Source organism: Perognathus longimembris, chromosome 21, assembly GCF_023159225.1.
Source record: "Perognathus longimembris pacificus isolate PPM17 chromosome 21, ASM2315922v1, whole genome shotgun sequence".
Classification (NCBI taxonomy): domain Eukaryota; kingdom Metazoa; phylum Chordata; class Mammalia; order Rodentia; family Heteromyidae; genus Perognathus; species Perognathus longimembris.
In genome coordinates this window covers 4,306,226-4,324,340 of record NC_063181.1, presented here as the reverse complement: position 1 = coordinate 4,324,340, position 18,115 = coordinate 4,306,226, and the positions used below count along the sequence as shown (strand labels likewise).

General features: G+C 46.3%; 1 protein-coding gene across 1 annotated transcript in view; it reads right to left on the bottom strand.

Moving 5' to 3' along the window:
• Positions 1–944: 944 nt before the first annotated feature.
• Pinx1 (PIN2 (TERF1) interacting telomerase inhibitor 1) overlaps positions 945–18,115 on the bottom strand; it is a 48,984-nt gene continuing 31,813 nt past the window's right edge. Inside the window, exon 7 of the mRNA XM_048330483.1 lies at positions 945–1,647. Within this exon, the coding sequence (XP_048186440.1) occupies positions 1,153–1,647 (495 nt within the window). The 3' untranslated portion in view covers positions 945–1,152. The remainder of the gene's footprint in view (positions 1,648–18,115) is intronic.

Genomic DNA, 18,115 nt, shown 5'->3' with positions numbered 1-18,115 from the left:
AGAACAATGGCTATGTTCCCGCCCACAGCCCACAGCCAATCCAACATCTCTAAGGCGCAGGCCCACAGCAGGACAGGGAGGCAGCGTCTAAAACCAAGCATAGAAAAGAGGAGCATGGAGAGGACACAAAAAGTAAGGCTAGAGAAGCAGTAGATGAAACAAACCAAGCAGAAAGGCGGACACAGGCTGAGTAGGGCCAGCGCTGTACTCTGTACTCTGACCTGTACCTTCTCTCCTGAGACCCACGTGGGGAGAGGTCAGCTGGCACACGAAGAAGGCAGGGGGCAGGCCCGCATGTGGCAAGAGAAGGTGGTGTAGACGTGAGGCAACACATCTGGTTAGAAGAGGGCTGCATGGCGTCTGGGTATTCATGTACTAGGGGTGTCTTTAAAGGTCCAACCTGACCTAGACGCTGCCTCTGTGACCTTGTGGCCTCTGCTTCTCATTTCTTCACATCTCAGGAGGACCTCCAGAGTATACAGAAGGCAGAGCCCACTCTGAGTGGCTTGTATCAAGACAGAGTCTGCCCTCGGTGCAGGAACTGTTTGGGCCTCGGAAGAGAGCAGATGAAGGAGTGTCCCCACGACCAGCCTGGTCACGGGCAGTCTTGGTACATATGGCTGCCACCGCTCGCTGGGAGAGGAACAGCTGCCCCACCAAAACTGAGGCCATGACAACAAAAGCCCTCTCACTCGGGAATGCAGTCATATAATTCCTACTTGGCAGAAATGTATGGCTGGCTGTAGAACAAAAGGAACTATCTGAATCCAAACGATTGCCTCTTAATCCCTTAATTAGACTAAGTCCTTCAGAAGGAAGCACAAGTCATTGTTACTGAAGGAAACCAGAGCAGATACAGACCGTGACTTTTACACACGACCGCGCACACGCATACAAGGCTGCGGGTGTCCCTAGGAATGTGAATAAACACTCCTGCGACGGACTCAGCTCGAAAGAACTTTATTTGTTTGATCAGTTCTCCTGGAAGGTGATTTGGGGAAGACGTGGTAAGCGGGCGAGACCTGGCAGTTCATGGGCATGTTAGCAATGAGCCCCACCTGTGCGGGGCTCCTTCTGCTCTGACTCCGGGCCAGAGAGTTTGCCCCGCAGCGCCTGACAGCAGAGTGGCCGGAAGGCCCCGCTGGCAAGAGCTCATCTGGAAGCTTTCTTCTTTTTCTTCTTCTTTCTCCCTGGCGCGTCATCTAGCACAGCATCTACTACCACCTCCGGTGGCTCTGGCGGCTTCTTCTTGGCGCTCTTCTTTCTGGGTTTTGGGACAGCATCCTGGTCATCAGAGTGCTGCGCGCAGTCTGCAGCCTCCACGGAGGGGTCTCCCGGCTGCCGCTCGCCTGGGTCTTTTCTCTTGGCCACAGGTCCCTGGCTCTCCTCCTCAAGCCTTTTCTTTTTAGACCGCTTGACCTTCGGCTGGGGGTCATGCTCTGTGTCTATACCTGCTGTCTCTTCGGTGGTTTTCTTTCCCTTTTTCCGTTCCACTGGCGTCTCTGAAAAGCCAGGCCCTGGAGCTGGGGTCTGCAGCTTGTTCTTTAGCTGAGACATCCGCTTGGCAAAATACTCCTGGATGGTGAAGGCACTGGTGGTGGTGGTGGAGGACTCACTCCCATCTGGAGTAGGGGCGCTGCCATCCTCCTAGGGGGATGAGAGTTACAATGAGGTTATGCATCTGTCAGTGGTCCTGCGCACGCACAGTCTGAGGACCCCGTAGGGAGCCCCTCCAACTCGGCAGTTAGGAAAGGAGAGCGACCTGGGGTGCCCCTGGCTCTTTTTCTCCTCTCTGCTGGGCCTGAACTGCCAAGTGCAGGACACGGTGGCCACGCCCTCGGGCAGGGGCTGAACGGACAGAAGGTAACGTGGGTCGCTAGCTGGCAGGTTGTCTAGCTGGCACCTTAGGAGCAATGCTACAAATGGCAGTTAGCTCTAGACTCTCCCATAGAAACCAGGCACACCGAGGTTCAGGAGTGTTATAATTTTGTAAGAAACAGATTTTGGATCCACTATGGAGTCCACAGGCGTTGTGTGTTGATCCAGAAACTCAGATGTCCTAAGAGTTTCTCCCCGAGAGGAAGACAGACAATTCCAAACTGGAGCCCCAGGGTTGGGGAGGGGGTGGGAGGCTTGCTACTGCTGTGCAGTGGGCAATCTCTGGCAGGTGTTCCTGGAGCAGTCGAACGCCCTCAAGGGCAGGGTCACCTGCTCCTTTCCTTGGCTGGGGAGGAGGGGCAGCGAGAGAGTCAGTCCATCCCTACTCCAACACAGACTAGACACTCAATGCTCTTCGTTAAGTCCCTAGAAGTGTGAGATTACTGAAAAGTAAACGCTGGGATTGAGAATAAATTTTAATTTTGAATATTGAGCTGTAAAGCTGGGGAAGGGAGAGGAAATACCTAACCCTAAATAAAGGGGGGTAAATCATGAAATGCTGGTATTCTCATATGGGCTGTGACCTGTTGGGCATCCAGCAAGGAAAAATGAGTGTGTGAAAAAGGAAATACCTTCAAGTTGAAAAAAAAGAGAAATATGCTTTAAGTAAAGTCAGCTCCTACAGATTCCGGTCATTCAATAATAACACCCATTCTCCAGTTTTCATACTTATCTGGCCTCTCCCCTAACACTCCTTCACTCTCACAGGAAGAAGCCAGTTGCTACCCTTGCATTTTGGTGGAAAGGAGGGTGGGGGGGGGGCGGGAGGAGTCTAAACAAAGAAAGCAATTTTCAGACCAGAACTCTACATACAACTCTGAACGAAGCTAGCAATAATCCATGTGTGTAGCTAACTGAACAATAAACCAACACACATAAACACAGTCTATATTCCTGACACAAGTGTCCTCAAAATCCAGGCCAGTGGGATTGAATTCCAGCAGAACCAATATTCTGTTCAGTAATGGTGAGCCTTGGGTGGCCACTGGTCAATAGAGCTCTCACTAAAGGGTCTCTTTATTAGGTTCGGTGTTATGGTTTATGTCTGTAATCTCAGCTATACAGGAGTCAGAATTGTAAGGTTATGGTCCAAGTCTAGCCCTAGGTAAAAAAGGACATGACTATCTAAAAAGTAACCAGAGCCAAAAGGACTGAGGATGTGCCCAAGAGGTTGAACAACTATCTAGCAAATATGAGGTCCTGAGTTCAAACCCCGGTACAGTCAAGAGAAAAAAGGCAGGATTTCCTCTGTCAATCAGTGGTCAACACTGTCCTTTATTTTCAGCCTTGGGACTAAAATCACCAAAAGCATGAAGTCAGTTTTCAAGTTGCGAAAACAGAATACAGACTATGTGGGATCAATCAAGCTTTGGGAAGTTTAAATGATTAGGATTTAACTTAAGGACTCTCATCAGGTAGTTAAGAGAAGTCTACAAAACCAAAACCAAACCCATACCAAAGCTGCCAGAGGAAACAAAACCCACATTACTTTGCTTTGTCTTTCTGTCCCTCAAATGGCAAACAAGGGCTGAACTTTTGCAGAGCAGAATTAAAGATGGTGCTAGCCAATCCTAGGACAAGAAAGACCTTGCTTCTCAAGGAGGGTACACACCACAGTCACCCCAGCCGGGGCACTGGGAGGGTGGTCTACTATAAACAGGCCGTCATGGCTGCCTGCCCCTGGTGGGCCAGACTTCTGGAGTGGGCTTGTGAGTTAGGAGCTCATGATGAAGTGAAATCGTCTGCTCTTCACCTTGCTCTGCATTACCTCCTGAATTCCTCCTGCTCGGAACAGCTTCTCTGCAGGAACGGAGGGATGGCTGATGTTGATCATACTTAATGTTATAAGCAATGCAAGACCATTTTTGAGTCACTTGTTGAAGTCAATGGGTCTTTGTCATCTCAGACTGTTGGTCTCTGACCAACTTCCACAGTGGTGTAAAGAATAGCAAGTCGGGGCCCTGAACCCCGCTCAGGAGGCAACAGGAAGTGCCAGCACTCGGCCTCCTCCTGACCAGGGGACTTGTGGAGAGAGCTGTCCAAGGCTCGCAGCCACAAAGGAGGAATGTGTGGAAAGCCTGATTCCCGCGGGGGCTCTGTTCCAGTCTCATAGCCCATATTCCTGAGATCGGAAACCAGCATTACTGCATTACTACATTACAACCTCTGTCCTCTATTCTTGGGCAGAGCATGCCATGAAGAAAGCATACATCTACTCAAGAAAATGATTCCTTTCCACATCTGGTCTACATCGCAAAGTGAACAAGACTGAAAAAGCAACACACCAGTTATTTTTTTTTGTATTTTGAAATAGAAGCAATTGTGCCTTCTCATTTATATTACACATTGCCACCTCAAAGAAAATCCGTAACATTTAAGCGTGACTTTTTCTACTCTGTAAACTTTGAGGATGTCCCAGTTTGCTAATGGTAGTCTCAAAAACAGTAAAATGAGTTCCTAAATAAGTTGAAAACTGTATGGTTCTACATATAATACCACCAAGGAAGCCACGGCTCATCTTGCCATATCATCTTGCCAGACATTTTGCTTAAGCTTAGGGGTTCAGGAAGCATTTCTGTAAATACCAATTTCTGCCGTTAACTAATGGAAGAAACCCTTCAGTAAGTCCCATAGTCTCTCTGGATCTGTTACCTAATGTAGTAAGCCATGTAGGTTAAATCAGGAGACTTGTAAGGTTCCCTTCCCTCACAGAGCTAATGTACACTCATCTCTGGAAAGACAAGGGGGCCAGCCTCAGAGGCTGCTCCGCAGTGCAGAAGGCAGAAGGCCAAGGAGGGCTGGGGAGGCTTGAGAACAAGCAGGCCGCAGAGTAGAGGTTGCTTGACAGAAAACTCTCACCCCAACTGCCTCCACGCTGCCAGGAGCCAAGCTCTTGTTCTTCCACATTAGTAGCCTTGCTTCTCACCCTCTCCTCAGAGAGACCAACACTGAAGTGCTTCTCAACCAACTATAATTCAGGACCAAAGTTCCCTGCTCAGCTTCTGGGAGAACATGGGTCAGCTGATGCATGGGTTTCATGTAGGAAAAAATGTCCACAGAAAATGATACTGTCTTTTCTTTTCTCGAAGCTAGCATTCTACCAGTTAAGCCACAATTCCACTTCCGACTTTTTGCTGGTTAATTGTAGGTAAGAGTTTCTTGGACTTTCCTGCTCTAGCTGGCTTTGAACTGCAATCTTCAGATCACTAATGGCAAGATTACAGGTATAAGCCACTGGCATCTGGCAATAGTATGTGTAAAAGAGGGGGGAAAAACCCCTATATTATTCCGGTATGCAATTCATATAAATAATAAACTGAAGTCAGGTTTAAGAGTTCTATCATTTGCCAGACGAGCATATAAATGTGCATGACAAAGTCTGGTTGTCTTAAAGAAGTAAGAAGGTCCGACTTCGTACCTAAGGCAAGGACCCCTCTCGGCTTGGCACTGGACAATGTCCCTGGGGACTCTGCTCCTGTGCGAGTGGTACCTCTGTGGAGAAATCCACTGGACTCCGCCATTTGCTGCCTTTGACTCCATTTCCTTGTTAGCATTAAATAGATTTCAAGTGGCTCATGGGTGTATACCAGGTGATGTGATTAGTGTGGGAGAATCTTAATTCTGTAATTTATCCTTGGTGATTTGGACTGACAATAAAGAAAGAAAAAAGAGTGAATGTAAAGAAAAGTAGCCTTGCAGACAGCAGTCCTGAAGACATGAAGTTTAGGCATCCTAACTTTCTCAGGTCCCCTCAGGGCATTTGTTCTTTTTTTCTTTCATTTTCTTTTTTGGGGGGTGGTGGTGGGTGGAGCATCTGATCTGGAGGCTCAACCAAGCTAAGCTTCTGCACATGAATCTTCTGCTTCTGTGAAGTCTGCGTTAGCTCTTTGGAGCATAGAGGATGTGTGCACTGGACAGATTACCAGTACAATGTCCACATACAGGATTCACCGTATCATTCTCAGAAGACTGCTATTAGGTCTCTTTCAGAGCAAGAAAAAAAGCACAGGGAAGCTAGGAAGAGGGCATTTAGAGAAGATGTGCCATGTACATACAACGAGCACTCCCTGCAGATGTTCCGGTCCTGGAATGAAAAGGAAAACTTTTCTGCCTGCCCTGGCCTTTCTCATCCATTGCTGGGACAGAATGAAGGGAGCCGTCTGACTGGCACATTACGGCCCATTGTGATGCTGCCACAGTAATCTCTCAAGAAAGAAGGAGCAGACACCCAGAGCTCAAGGGGAATGGGTTTAGCAACTGGGGTTAATGGTGCCAGCACTATTGCTTGTCATGAATGAATGCTCACTTTCCACAACGGCTTGTCTGTCGTCATGTGCTGGACCAGTCTGTGAAAAGTTAAGAAAGCTTGGCATCAAAGCAGATTGAAAAAATATTCTACACATCTCTCAACTTCCTTAGCAGAACAGTTCTGACAAACCCAAAGTATGTCTCTGTGGATTCCTGGGGGCAGAAATGGCACCTGTCTGCTTTGGAAACAAATAGGTTCAAGCATAAAGTAATTCTGCATGAACAACGAAGGTAATGCTGAAACCCACAGGAGGGAGGGAGGGAGGGAGGGAGGGAGGGAGGGAGGGAGGGAGGGAGGGAGGGAGGGAGGGAGGGAGGGAGGGAGGGAGAGAGAACGTGCCTGAATGATTTAAATTCCCCAACAGAAGAGGTAGAACAGATTCAATGGCTCACTGTTAGCCTAGAATGTTCTTCCAGATCCTCACCCATAGGCCCACACATCAATTCCTTGAAGATCAAGTGCAAGGCCATTTCCCTCATCAGCCTGATTCCTTAAGGACCATCATCTCATTTACTACCCATACAAACAATTATTGCTCACATAACTTGCTTTGCAATCAGTGCTTCCAAGGAAGTAAGTTCCCTGAGACCATTTCTACTTTATTTATATTTAGAAAAAAAATATCTCTTGAGGAATGAGGCTTGTTAAGGATTCAACAAAACACAAGGCACCACGTCTGACTGGCTGGGAGCTGGGAAGAGCTGCTGCTGTTCCTGCCTACTAAGTGCCATGCGTTCTGGCTGCCGTTCTAGTGTCAAGAGGGGCTTGGGAGGGCAGGAAGCGAGGGAAGCGGTAGCGTTTTGTAGAATGCTTTCCTATCCTGAGGACACCGCTCTCAGGGATGTGCACAGCTCCTCTAACCACTACCAGGGCCCTGCGAGTGTGGTGTGGGATAATCCCCAGCAATCCCCAGGAGCTCAGTCGAAGGATCTGCATTTTTCCTCTGGCTGTAATCCCACCTATTATAGTCACCTTCTAGGGGAAAAGTCAACTGGAATAAGGCAACGTAGTACAGGAAGATTACCCTCTTCCTGTGGGATTCACTGACCCCTCAGGGGTGGCAAAAGACTGAATGAGCTGTTCTCACCAGAGTGGAGAGCGGGAGGTGCAGGGCCCGTGAAGGGTATAAGGGCAGCTAGAGAAGCTGAACAGTGGATGGAGGCTCTACCACAGCCTCCAGCAGTGGGCTGGGAAAGGCAGGCTCCGTCAGATCTTGGTCTGAAGACACAACCTGGGAAAGCTTCTGACTCCAGGTAGTCACCTCAATGGTCTGCCACTGACATCAGGTTAGGCAGCAGTTTGGCAGTCCTAGCTAGGAAGCAGGCACCGTGTGGCCTATCGGCACTTCTTTCCCTACCTCCCATGAACTTTGTGGTTTCATGTGCTTCCTTGGTGGTTTCTATATTGAAAACATTCTCTGCTTTACTGACAAAGAGATATTTTGTGCACTCATAAGCCAGGCACCGGTGGTTCACGCCTTCTAATTCTAGCTACTCAGGAGGCTGAGATCTGTGAGGACTGTGGTTCCAACCCAGACTCTTATTACCAACTAACCACTAAAAAGCCAGAAGTGGAGCTGTGGCTCAAGTAGGGTACAGTGCTAACCTTGAGGGGGGGAAAATGCTCAAGAATAGTAGTACCAGGTCCTGAGTTCAAGTGCCTGGACCAGCACACACAAAAAGTTATTCAAGGGTGAAGTCCTGCACCTTATTCAAGACATTCATCGTTAAGCCTGGAATTAGGCTAAACAGTCTCAGCTTTGGAGACACAACCAGTTTTAGCATTAACAAGTGAATACATAGGAGCCAAAACCAAATTAAAACCCCACCAAATGAAGAAAAGTTTTGACCTGGTGCAATACTGAAAATCAAGGCTATAGTAATACAATGAAAATTATGCTACAAATAAACTGGAAAACAGCCAGAAATTATGTGTGTATATTCACAGGCAAGCAGGAACAAAAACCTATGGCATGTATTTGAAGCCCTTTGCCAAGGTTCTGGGAAGGGGCTCTCTAGAACCGGGATTGACCATTTACGGCGATGAGCCTATCATGTTAAACATTTGCAGAACAGATAAATCTACTGAGTGTGCACTTGCGTGTGCTTCTCTTTGCATGGTGTTAGGTTCGTGCTGGAATCTCAATCCTCAAATTCAGATGTTGAGGGCATCGGTGGGAAGCGGGTCACTGGGGTGGTGAGGAGGGGCCCCAGGATGAGATTACTGGCTTTACAGGAGTAAGAGAGATGTGAGCTCACGGCCACTCTCTCGCCACGTGACCACAGACGTCTTCCATCGTGTGGGACACAGAAGGAAGGCCCACATCAGACACTGGCTAGCACCTGAGCATTGAATATTCCAGCCTCTAGAACTGTGAGAGATAATCCTTTCTATATTCCAGCCTCCAGAACTGTGAGAGATAATCCTTTCTTCCTTATCATTACCCAGTGTTAGTATTCTGTTATAATAGCAGAAGATAAGACTAGAACACGTGGTTTCAGTTACTCAGAATCAATTATGATATGAAAGAATAGATGGAAAATTCTAGAAATAATTCCTAAGTTTAAACTGCCTGCCATTCCAGATAGTATGATGAACTTTTGTACTGAATCCCACCCAGAAACTGAATCACCCCTTTGTCCAGTTTCCATACTGTGTGAGCTACTCAGGTCTCAGTCATTTTAGTAGATAGCTCATGATAGGCCTCTTGCAGTAGTGTGTGTGTGTGTGTGTGTGTGTGTGTGTGTGTGTGTGTGTGTGTGTGTACACTAGGGCTTCAATTCAGAGCCCCATGTGCTCACTCAGCTTTTTTGTTCACAGCTGGCACTCTACCTTTTACACCTTAGAGAGAAGAATCTTGAGGATTTGTCTGCTGGGTTGGCCCAGATCCTAAGATCTCAGCCTCCTGAGCAGCTAGGATTACAGGCTCCAGCCACCAGTGTCCAGCTTATATTTTTTTCTTTACTAATAATGTTCAAGCCAGAAGCTGGTGGCTCATGCCTGCAATCCTAGCTACTTAGGAGGCTGAGATCTGAGGATGGAGGTTGAAAGCCAGCCTGGGCAGGAAGGTCTGTGAGACTCTTATCTGCAATTAACCACCAGAAAACCAAAAGTGGTGCTGAGGCTCAAGGGGTAGAGTGCTAGCCTTGAAATGAAGAGCACAGGGACAGCCTGCAGGCCCAGAGTTTAAGCCCCATGACTGACCAAAAAGAAAAGAAAAAAACAAAGGTCAAGGCATAGCACAGTGTTGCTGGTGATCTGAATACAGAGAAGATGCAAACTATTTTCTCTTAAGTGAAAAGTAAAGTTCCCAACTTCATAAGAAGAAAAATCATATGTGGAGGTTGCTAAGATCCACAATAAAATGAATCTTCAATCACAACAACTGTGAAGATAATAGAAGAAATTTGTGCCAGTTTTTGTGTTGGAACTGGGACTCAATGGTTACAACCCCAGTGCATGATAGGAGCGGGGTTGTGACAGAAAAGGCCTGGCACTATCCAAGGCATCAGCCTACTGCGGTCTTGGATAAGGGGTAACTCCTGTAACACATATGAAACTGGACGGCTTTTGGCTTTCATGAGGACCTTAGTATGATTCTTGCAGAATGCCAGTGAGAAGGAGAGGCTACTAACTGGCTTTGGAAGAGCCAAAGGAGGTAGTCTAGGGAAACATTATGTGGAGAAGTGACAGGGGGGCTGGGAATGTGGCTTCATGGTAGAGTGCTTGCCTAGCATGCATGAAACCCTGCATTTGATTCCTTAGTACCACGTAAACAGAAAAGGCCAGAGTGGCGCTGTGGCTCAAGTGGTAGAGTGCTAGCCTTGAGCAAAAGAAGCTCAGGGACAGTGCTCAGTGCCCAGGCCCAGAGTTCAAGCCCCAAGATTGGCACACACGCACACGCACACGCGCACACACACACACACACACACGAAGTAGAAGTGACTGAGAGTAACTCAATGATGCTGAGTGCCTCAGAGATATCGTCTAATAATTGGGCATGGGACCTTTGTTTGGAATTCAAACTTAGACAAATGAACTGGACATCTCAGAGAAGATAATGGGAAACTGCGAAGCACAGAGCATCTTGGTCTTCACTGGCCTTTGGTAGAGAAATACAAGTAATGCCAAATTCCTCACACGAATGCCAATATTAACAAAGCTGTTCACTTTGTTTCTTTTCTGTTTTCTTTTCTTTCCCATTTGCCTAGTCAGCTGCTCAAATTACCGCTCATTAGGAAAAGCCAACGCCAACAGGTTTTGAAAGGATGGCTCTCATGGCAGCTTCTCAAGTAACTGACATCAGAACCACCGTCAAGTCTTGCGGCCTTTGGGAAAAGAGCAGCTTTCTGCCTCCTGAAGGTGCTCAGGACTCAGGTGAGGGCCGCCCACCGCGCTGGCCACCAGAAGACTAACGAGGCTCCTTCAGAGCCAGAAGTGATCAATGCAACGGAGGTGCCGACTCCCCCCAATGAAGTCTAAAAATAATCTGAATTGACTGTATTTTATGATTCTAGGTCAACTGGCTCTCCCTGCTCTCTCTCCAGAGGCAGGATGAACAGCCTCCACACCCCGCAGAAGGCAGGGCTGGAATCGAAGAGCAAAAGCAGGGGCTTCTGGAGGCTTCTGTCACTGCCATTCTCCTCCACAGAGGACTGGACACAAACTTTGCCTAACAATACTAACAACTCAAACCTGAACTCACTCTTTTTAGGAAACACAGCAGTGAAAACTTTTAGATTCTTTAGAGAACAAGGCCGTTAGAGAACAGGAACTTTAAAATCATATTTAGAATTATTGCTCAAGATACTTTTAAGAGAAAAGTAAATTAATTTGAACCATGTTCAGAATTGTTCTGCAACAGTTCGGACTGCCCAATGGAGGTTGCAAGCCGAGCCCTTTGGGAGGCTCTAGGGACAGGCGATGGAGGTGCAAGGCTGCCCTTCGGGAAGCACCAGGATGAGAGAGTACACCAGTGCTTCACCTGAGTCTCCAGCTCCCGAGAGGACAGTGAGGAAATAAGGCACGGCCTCCTCCGGCCCTTCCTGTGCCACGCCAAAGGCAGGCCCCTCTTTGCCCTCTCTGTCTACGTGACATTGAGAGATGGTCTGACAGGTAAGAGGGACAGAGGGACAAGCTGGTGTTTCTCTCTTTGGCTCCCACACGAGAGAATCCTCAGTGCCAATTTCTTATTATCACAGAAGCTCTAAAAACCAGTTGCCTGCTCTGTCAACAAACGGAAAATCAAACCTAATCCTTTCAGGCCAAACTTAAGTCCTTTGGCAAAACTCGAGCAAACAAAGCAACCCATCATTACCAGCCCTAGGTCCTGACAGTGCTTCCTCTGCATGCCTGCTTCCTGGGAAGTCACAGGTGTAGGTGTGCCCTGTGCTCGTCCATCCATCGGGAGACATCACACACGTAGTTGGTGCTACACAACGCTGCAGAAAGCAGCAACCCACTTTCTCCTCTCTGGCTCCTCTAGGAGTGAGGCCTGCTGGCCGCCAGGACATGGCTGTTTAGGTCTCTTGTCGGAGGACAGGAAAAGGACGCACTCTCAGCACTGTGTGCTAGGGAAAGATAAGACCTGAGATTCTGTCCTCAGCCCCTTATCAGCTCTTCCTGTGACTTTCCAGAGCAGACAGCACCAGAACTGGCAATAAACTGAGCAAGCTGGGGGAGTGGGGGGGCGGGGGGGAGGCTGTGCTCTGTGGGGCTCAGCTTAAGACTGAGCTAGGGAGGGGTGTGGAATGAGCCAAAGCCAGTTTTTCATTTATCTTAAAACGGCATGGCCCAAATAAAATTGCCTTTTCCTCTGTTTAAACACACAGATTTGACATCACTGTTTGTTAAAACGGCAACAAGGGGGTAGGGGTTTTTGCAACTTCCGTTCCAGTTGGAGTGCAGCATGGCTTTCCTTGCTCCCTCACAGCCCTGTGTACCAGCTCCCGGGCACGTAGCACAGGGCGGCTCCGCAGCCGACGCTCGCTGGGTGTCTAGGAAGCCTGGCTGCGGGGCGACCACCCTCCACGGGGCAGGCACGCGAGCCTCCCAACAGCCTGGCTGTCAACACAGCTACTGGAGAAGCAGGAGCTCTCATTAAACTGAGGCGCTCTCTGTAGTCAAATCTTAGGCCTGTTTTTTTTTTGACCAATGAATACACTTTTCCCCAAAATGCATTAGTAAGGAAGGAGCAAAAGCATTTGATGATGACGAGCCAGCTGCTGGAGGCCTATGGGGGAAGAGATGTCCTGAGGTATGTGTCCCTTAGAGCCACATCGTCCCCAGGCTTAGTCTCTTCTGTTCTGGAACTAAAGGTGGCAGAAAAACAGCACTGAACATTGTAAGGCTGCCTACACTCTAACCAAGTCTTCTCTTCAGTTCTATGTGCAAGAAGCAGGGCTCCAGTGCCTCTCAGACAGGCAGGACAGCGCCCTGAAGTTCTATACCAAGTTCAAACTACAGAACATTTCAATAATCAAGAGAATAGAAATGGACAATCTCATCACCAGTCATACAACAGAATCGATTTTTTTCTTTAGAAAAAGCAATGTCTAAAACAAATCAAATTCAGGGGGCTGGGAATATGGCCTAGTGGCAAGAGTGCTTGCCTCGTATACATGAAGCCCTGGGTTCGATTCCTCAGCACCACATATATAGAAAAGGCCAGAAATGGCGCTGTGGCTCAAGTGGCAGAGTGCTAGCCTTGAGCAAAAAAGAAGTCAGGGACAGTGCTCAAGCCCTGAGTTCAAGCCCCAGGACTGGCAAAAAAAAAAAAAAATCAATTCACTTCCCGGTCACGGAACCCCCCCCCCCCAAAAAAAAATCAAATTCAGTTGGTCAACCAGTTGGTTAAGTAGCCATATAAAAGAAATTCCAAATAACTTTAAGCTACAGAAATTTTCACATACCTAATAGAGGACATTCTGACCCTAGACACAGAAAGAATGCTCACCCCACCCCTGTAAATCCATTTTCTTTTTCAATTTTTTGGTGGTTTTTTTTTTTTTTTTGGCCAGTCCTGGGCCTTGGACTCAGGGCCTGAGCACTGTCCCTGGCTTCTTTTTTTTGCTCAAGGCTAGCACTCTGCCACTTGAGCCACAGCGCCACTTCTGGCCATTTTCTGTATATGTGGTGCTGGGGAATCGAACCCAGGGCCTCATGTATATGAGGCAGGCACTCTTGCCACTAGGCCATATCCCTAGCCCCTTTTTCAATTTTTTGGATGATCAATTTATTGATGTTATTTCTGTGAGTACCATACATATAATGAAAATAAAGCAAATGGGAAATGTAACATTAAACATTATAGTTCTAAGCTCTATCCATGGAAAGACAAGGAGGAACAAAGACCCACCCAGGAACAAGTAAGCAACTGAATGTCTAGATTATGTCTCCATAAAAACATCTGCCACCAGACAGAAAGCAGGGAGAAGTGGATGGCTCTACTCAGACAGCAAGTAACTGGAGCAAGCCTAGAAAACCCTATACCAGATTGGAAGGAAGATATTAAACACCACTGAGGGTCATGTCAAAAAAAAAAAAAAGTAACTTATGAACTGAGAAAAATACTTGCTATCATACATGTGATAAAAAGCTAATTAAATGTTATGAAGAATTCATACAGTTCACTAGGAAGAAACATATAACTCAATTTTTAAATGAGCAAAGGATGTGAACAGACATTTCTCAATAGAACACATACGAAGTTCAAGAGGTAGAGAAAAGATGCAACATCATTAATCATCAGAGAAATTCAATGCAACCAATCACATGAGCTATCATTACACACATAGAGATAGCTATCATAAAAAGGACAAGAGATAACAGCTGTTGGCCAGGGAGTAGAGAACACCTACAACCATTGTGGAAAGCAGTATGAAGATTCCCACAGAAATTAAAGGTAATCATCAGATGAGCCAGCTCTTCTGGGGGTCTACCCAGAGAAAATAAAATCCCCATCTCCTAGGGACAGCCACACTGCAGCATATTCATAATAGCCACAATATGGAAACAACCTAAGTACAGTAATGGTACTGTACCATACTCAGGACTTCTGCAAAAAGGGATATGATCGGTGCCCTTGCCATTGAGGGAAAATGTATAATTATGTCAGATGATGTATGTGTTAGTTAACTTGGTACATTATGGAGGTCACTTTATTACATGTATGTATTTCACAACACCATGTACACCTTAAATACACATAACAAACTTGTTGAGAGTGAAACGAAGGACTCAGGAACCAACCTGGAAAGAATCCCACTGGCCAAAGATGGAAAGTGTGGTCATCAATAAATATGTTAATCATAATACATTGGTACAAATCCAAATATTTTAATGCACAAGATCGACAAAAAGGGAACTCGCATGGGAAATGCTAGAAAACCTCAGAATGCCATTCTGGAAACTGCCAATAAAAACGAGTAAGTAGGCTGGGAATATGGCCTAGTGGCAGAGTGCTGGCCTTGTATACATGAAGCCCTGGGTTCGATTCCCCAGCACCACGTATATAGAAAACGGCCAGAAGTGGCGCTGTGGCTCAAGTGGCAGAGTGCTAGCCTTGAGCAAAAAGAAGCCAGGGACAGTGCTCAGGCCCTGAGTCCAAGGCCCAGGACTGGCCAAAAATAAAATAAAATAAAATAAAATGAGTAAGTAAAATACTTGTCCTATCTTTCCTATATACACTGCATCCCAGAGTCATCTAGTAGCAGATATTGGGGAAATTCCCATTCTAAATTTCATTCTCTAAATCAAAGAAGAACAAAAAGATACGGAGGGGCAGTCACAGATTGAAAGAAATTTAGAAGATAGGTCAACCAATTGTTAACCAACATTTTTTGAATCCTGATTCAAATAGAGAAACTGTAAACAAAATCAAACCTTATGACATTTATGAAAAATATCAATGCTTATTGATGGTGGTATATGATTTTTAATCCATTTTTATGGATTATAATAATGGTAATGCCACACCTGGGATTTATATTCAGGCTTTCCCACTTGTGAGACGTGTGTTCTACCACTTGAAGCACACCTCCAGCTCTTGTTTGCTTTATTCTTCAGATAGGGGCTCAAGCTTTTTGTCCAGGTTGGTCTTATACTGCTCTCCTCCTACTTAAGGCCCTGTGCACCTGGGGTGGCAAGCATGTATCACCACGCCAAGCTTATTTGTTGAAACAAATCAAAGTCCTTCCAATCTACACCTCCCAAGTATCTGAGATTACAAGTATTCACCCACAGGCCTGGCCTTAGACTTTAGATAAATACAAAAGTGTTAGAATACCATGAATAAAGTGCTTCCTAAAATTTTGTCTAAAATTTTGACAATTTGTAAAAACAGTATGTTTTATAGTTGATGATAGAGTTTCTAAATTTCAGTGACAACTAGAAGTAAGAGAAAACTAACTTTACTGATTTACCAAGTGTACAATTTCCTAGAAAAGCAGCCTCCTATACAGAAAGAGTGCTGACAATCAATGTGTAGAATTACATAGGCAAAGTAGTTTGTAGAAACAAAAACCTCGCAAAACCCTAGCTCACTGAAATCTTGACACAAAGTTTAAATTCTTGCTAGAAAGCTATTTAAATTCAGATCCTCAAGTCTTCACAAAGCCAGGCAAGTGAAACTCAGAACCTCCACACTATGAAGATCCTGCAAAAGAAGAAGTGTAAATAAAAGGAGTGCTGATGTCAGATCAGGACTGTTGTGTTTGCTTGGAACACCCCTTTCCTATTCAGAAAAGACAAACCTGCCGCCAAAGGAAAACGGGACAAAGCAGAACAACCCTGCTCATTTCAGACTTGTGCTCCTTAGCAGAGATGGACTACTGCTCAGAGAAACAAGGACCTGGCTGAACTTCCTAGAGATTCCGTTGGCCTCGTAGAGGAGGAAGGAGCAAACAAAACATACCAGCACTATGATTCTAAAAAAATCCAGGAAGAGCCCAGAACTTAAATCTTCTGGAGGAAAAATGTTATTTGGAAAACTCTCATACAGTTTTAGGCTTACAGATTGTCTTTGAACAGAAGTTTTGGATTGTTATAAATCAATTCTAATAGAAAGGTATAAGATTACAATGTAAAGAACCAATACTAATCCTGGTAGAAAAGACTACACTTAGAGCTATTAGTACAGTCCTACTAATTTATGCTTCCTTTAATCTGCTTCTTGCATTCAGCTATGGAAGCAGTTGAACGAGCCTGAAGCCTTCTTATTTTAATATTTACTTTAGATCCAAAGCCTACAGAAGACTCTTAGACTTCATCCAAAAGTGTCTGGGGCCAAATTATCCAAATGACTTAATTACAGTTTGCATTACAAAGAACTCCTAAGGCAGAGGGAAATGTTTATTTAAATTACTTAAGAGAAATGCTTCAGGTAGCTTTAAGCAATTTAGTGATGCTCACTTATGTACAATCATTTGCTGTACTAATTACAAATAGCTCTTATAATAACATCCTCACAGGGACAGTTTAAACAGTAAGCTGGGGTTGAAGCTGTTTTTTCCTCTAGAGCAAAGGTTCTTAAACCCCAAACTCAAATAAGAGGGAAACCCAGAATCCAGATACTCTCCCCAAATGACCAGACTAGTGTTGAAGATCCGTTCTGACCGCCCAGTGAGTCCGCATAGCTGTGGCTGTGGACGCCACTCTCCTCCCCTCCAGGTGGGAAGGGGGTCCACCCACCCGAAGGGAGCACAGTTCCTGCCTCATCAGATGAACACAGTTGTAGCACTGGTTACGTGTGGCACTAGTGCTGCCTTTGGCTCACAATTCTAGCCTTTTCACATTGTCATTCATCCAAACTGCCTTGCACTTCTACAGAACTGTCCTTGATCATTCACTTCCTTCTCTGCCAATGTAAATAATTTAGAGATATTCTGTCATTAATTTGGAGAACTTGAGTTTTTGATGACTAGAGGAATCTGTTTCTTTTAGTAACTCATCAGGTGAGTCTGTGACAGTCTGGTGGGATAGAATGGATAAGTTAGGGACGTGTTGCAAGAAGAGCCTTAAGTTTTAGGTGAATTTCTTGGGATAATGAAAACTAAACACTGAATGCCAAAGACAAATCTGTGGCTGAAGCCAAGAAAAGGTGTAGAGAGCTTGATGTTATTCCTTACTTGTCTCGACTTTGGTTCTTTGGCACATGCGTCTACACTGAGCAGCTCAGCCTTCTTGGCAAAACGCAGAATGCTATCAGGGTAGGGATGTCCTACAGTTCCCACAGGCTGCTACTGGAGGACGGAGGCTGGGGCAGTATGAGCAGAGTGGTAGCCCTTAGAAGATAAATCTCTTTGCTACATGGCAGTGCGGCAGGCCCCTACTCACTTATTTGGTGGTTTGTCTCCCATGCTAACATTGCTCAGCTGGAAGACCTTTCTGGGAGGAAGCACCTGGCCAAGGTGAGCTCCCATTTTGGGGACAGAGGAGAGCAGGGCAGGTGACTGGCCATTGCCAGAGCACAAAGACCTGGCTCCTCTGAAAGCCCTGAGAAGTTCCAAGGAGCTCCCTGTGGAGTTGGCTGGGAACTTGTCTCCAGGTGAACCACCTTCTCTCCTTGCCCGATCCTGCCTTGCCCCTCCCTCCCCCTCTCTAGACCTGCCTCCGCCTCTCATGTAAGCCAGCTGCAGGCCGGGCTGATGGAGGAGTTGACAACAGTGCACGACCAGGTCCCCCACCAGAGGTCTGTGGCTAGTTCTGGATACCCCCTCAAGCACCCCTAATGCCAACCCCTTTGGCTCAGGGCCCTACTTCTATTCCCCGTGGCTCAGTGTGTCCTTTTTCCTGTCTTTGGTCATTTTAGGACCTTTGCATAGTCTCCCAAGTCTGAGAGAATTATTCCATGAGGCAACGATTATTTCG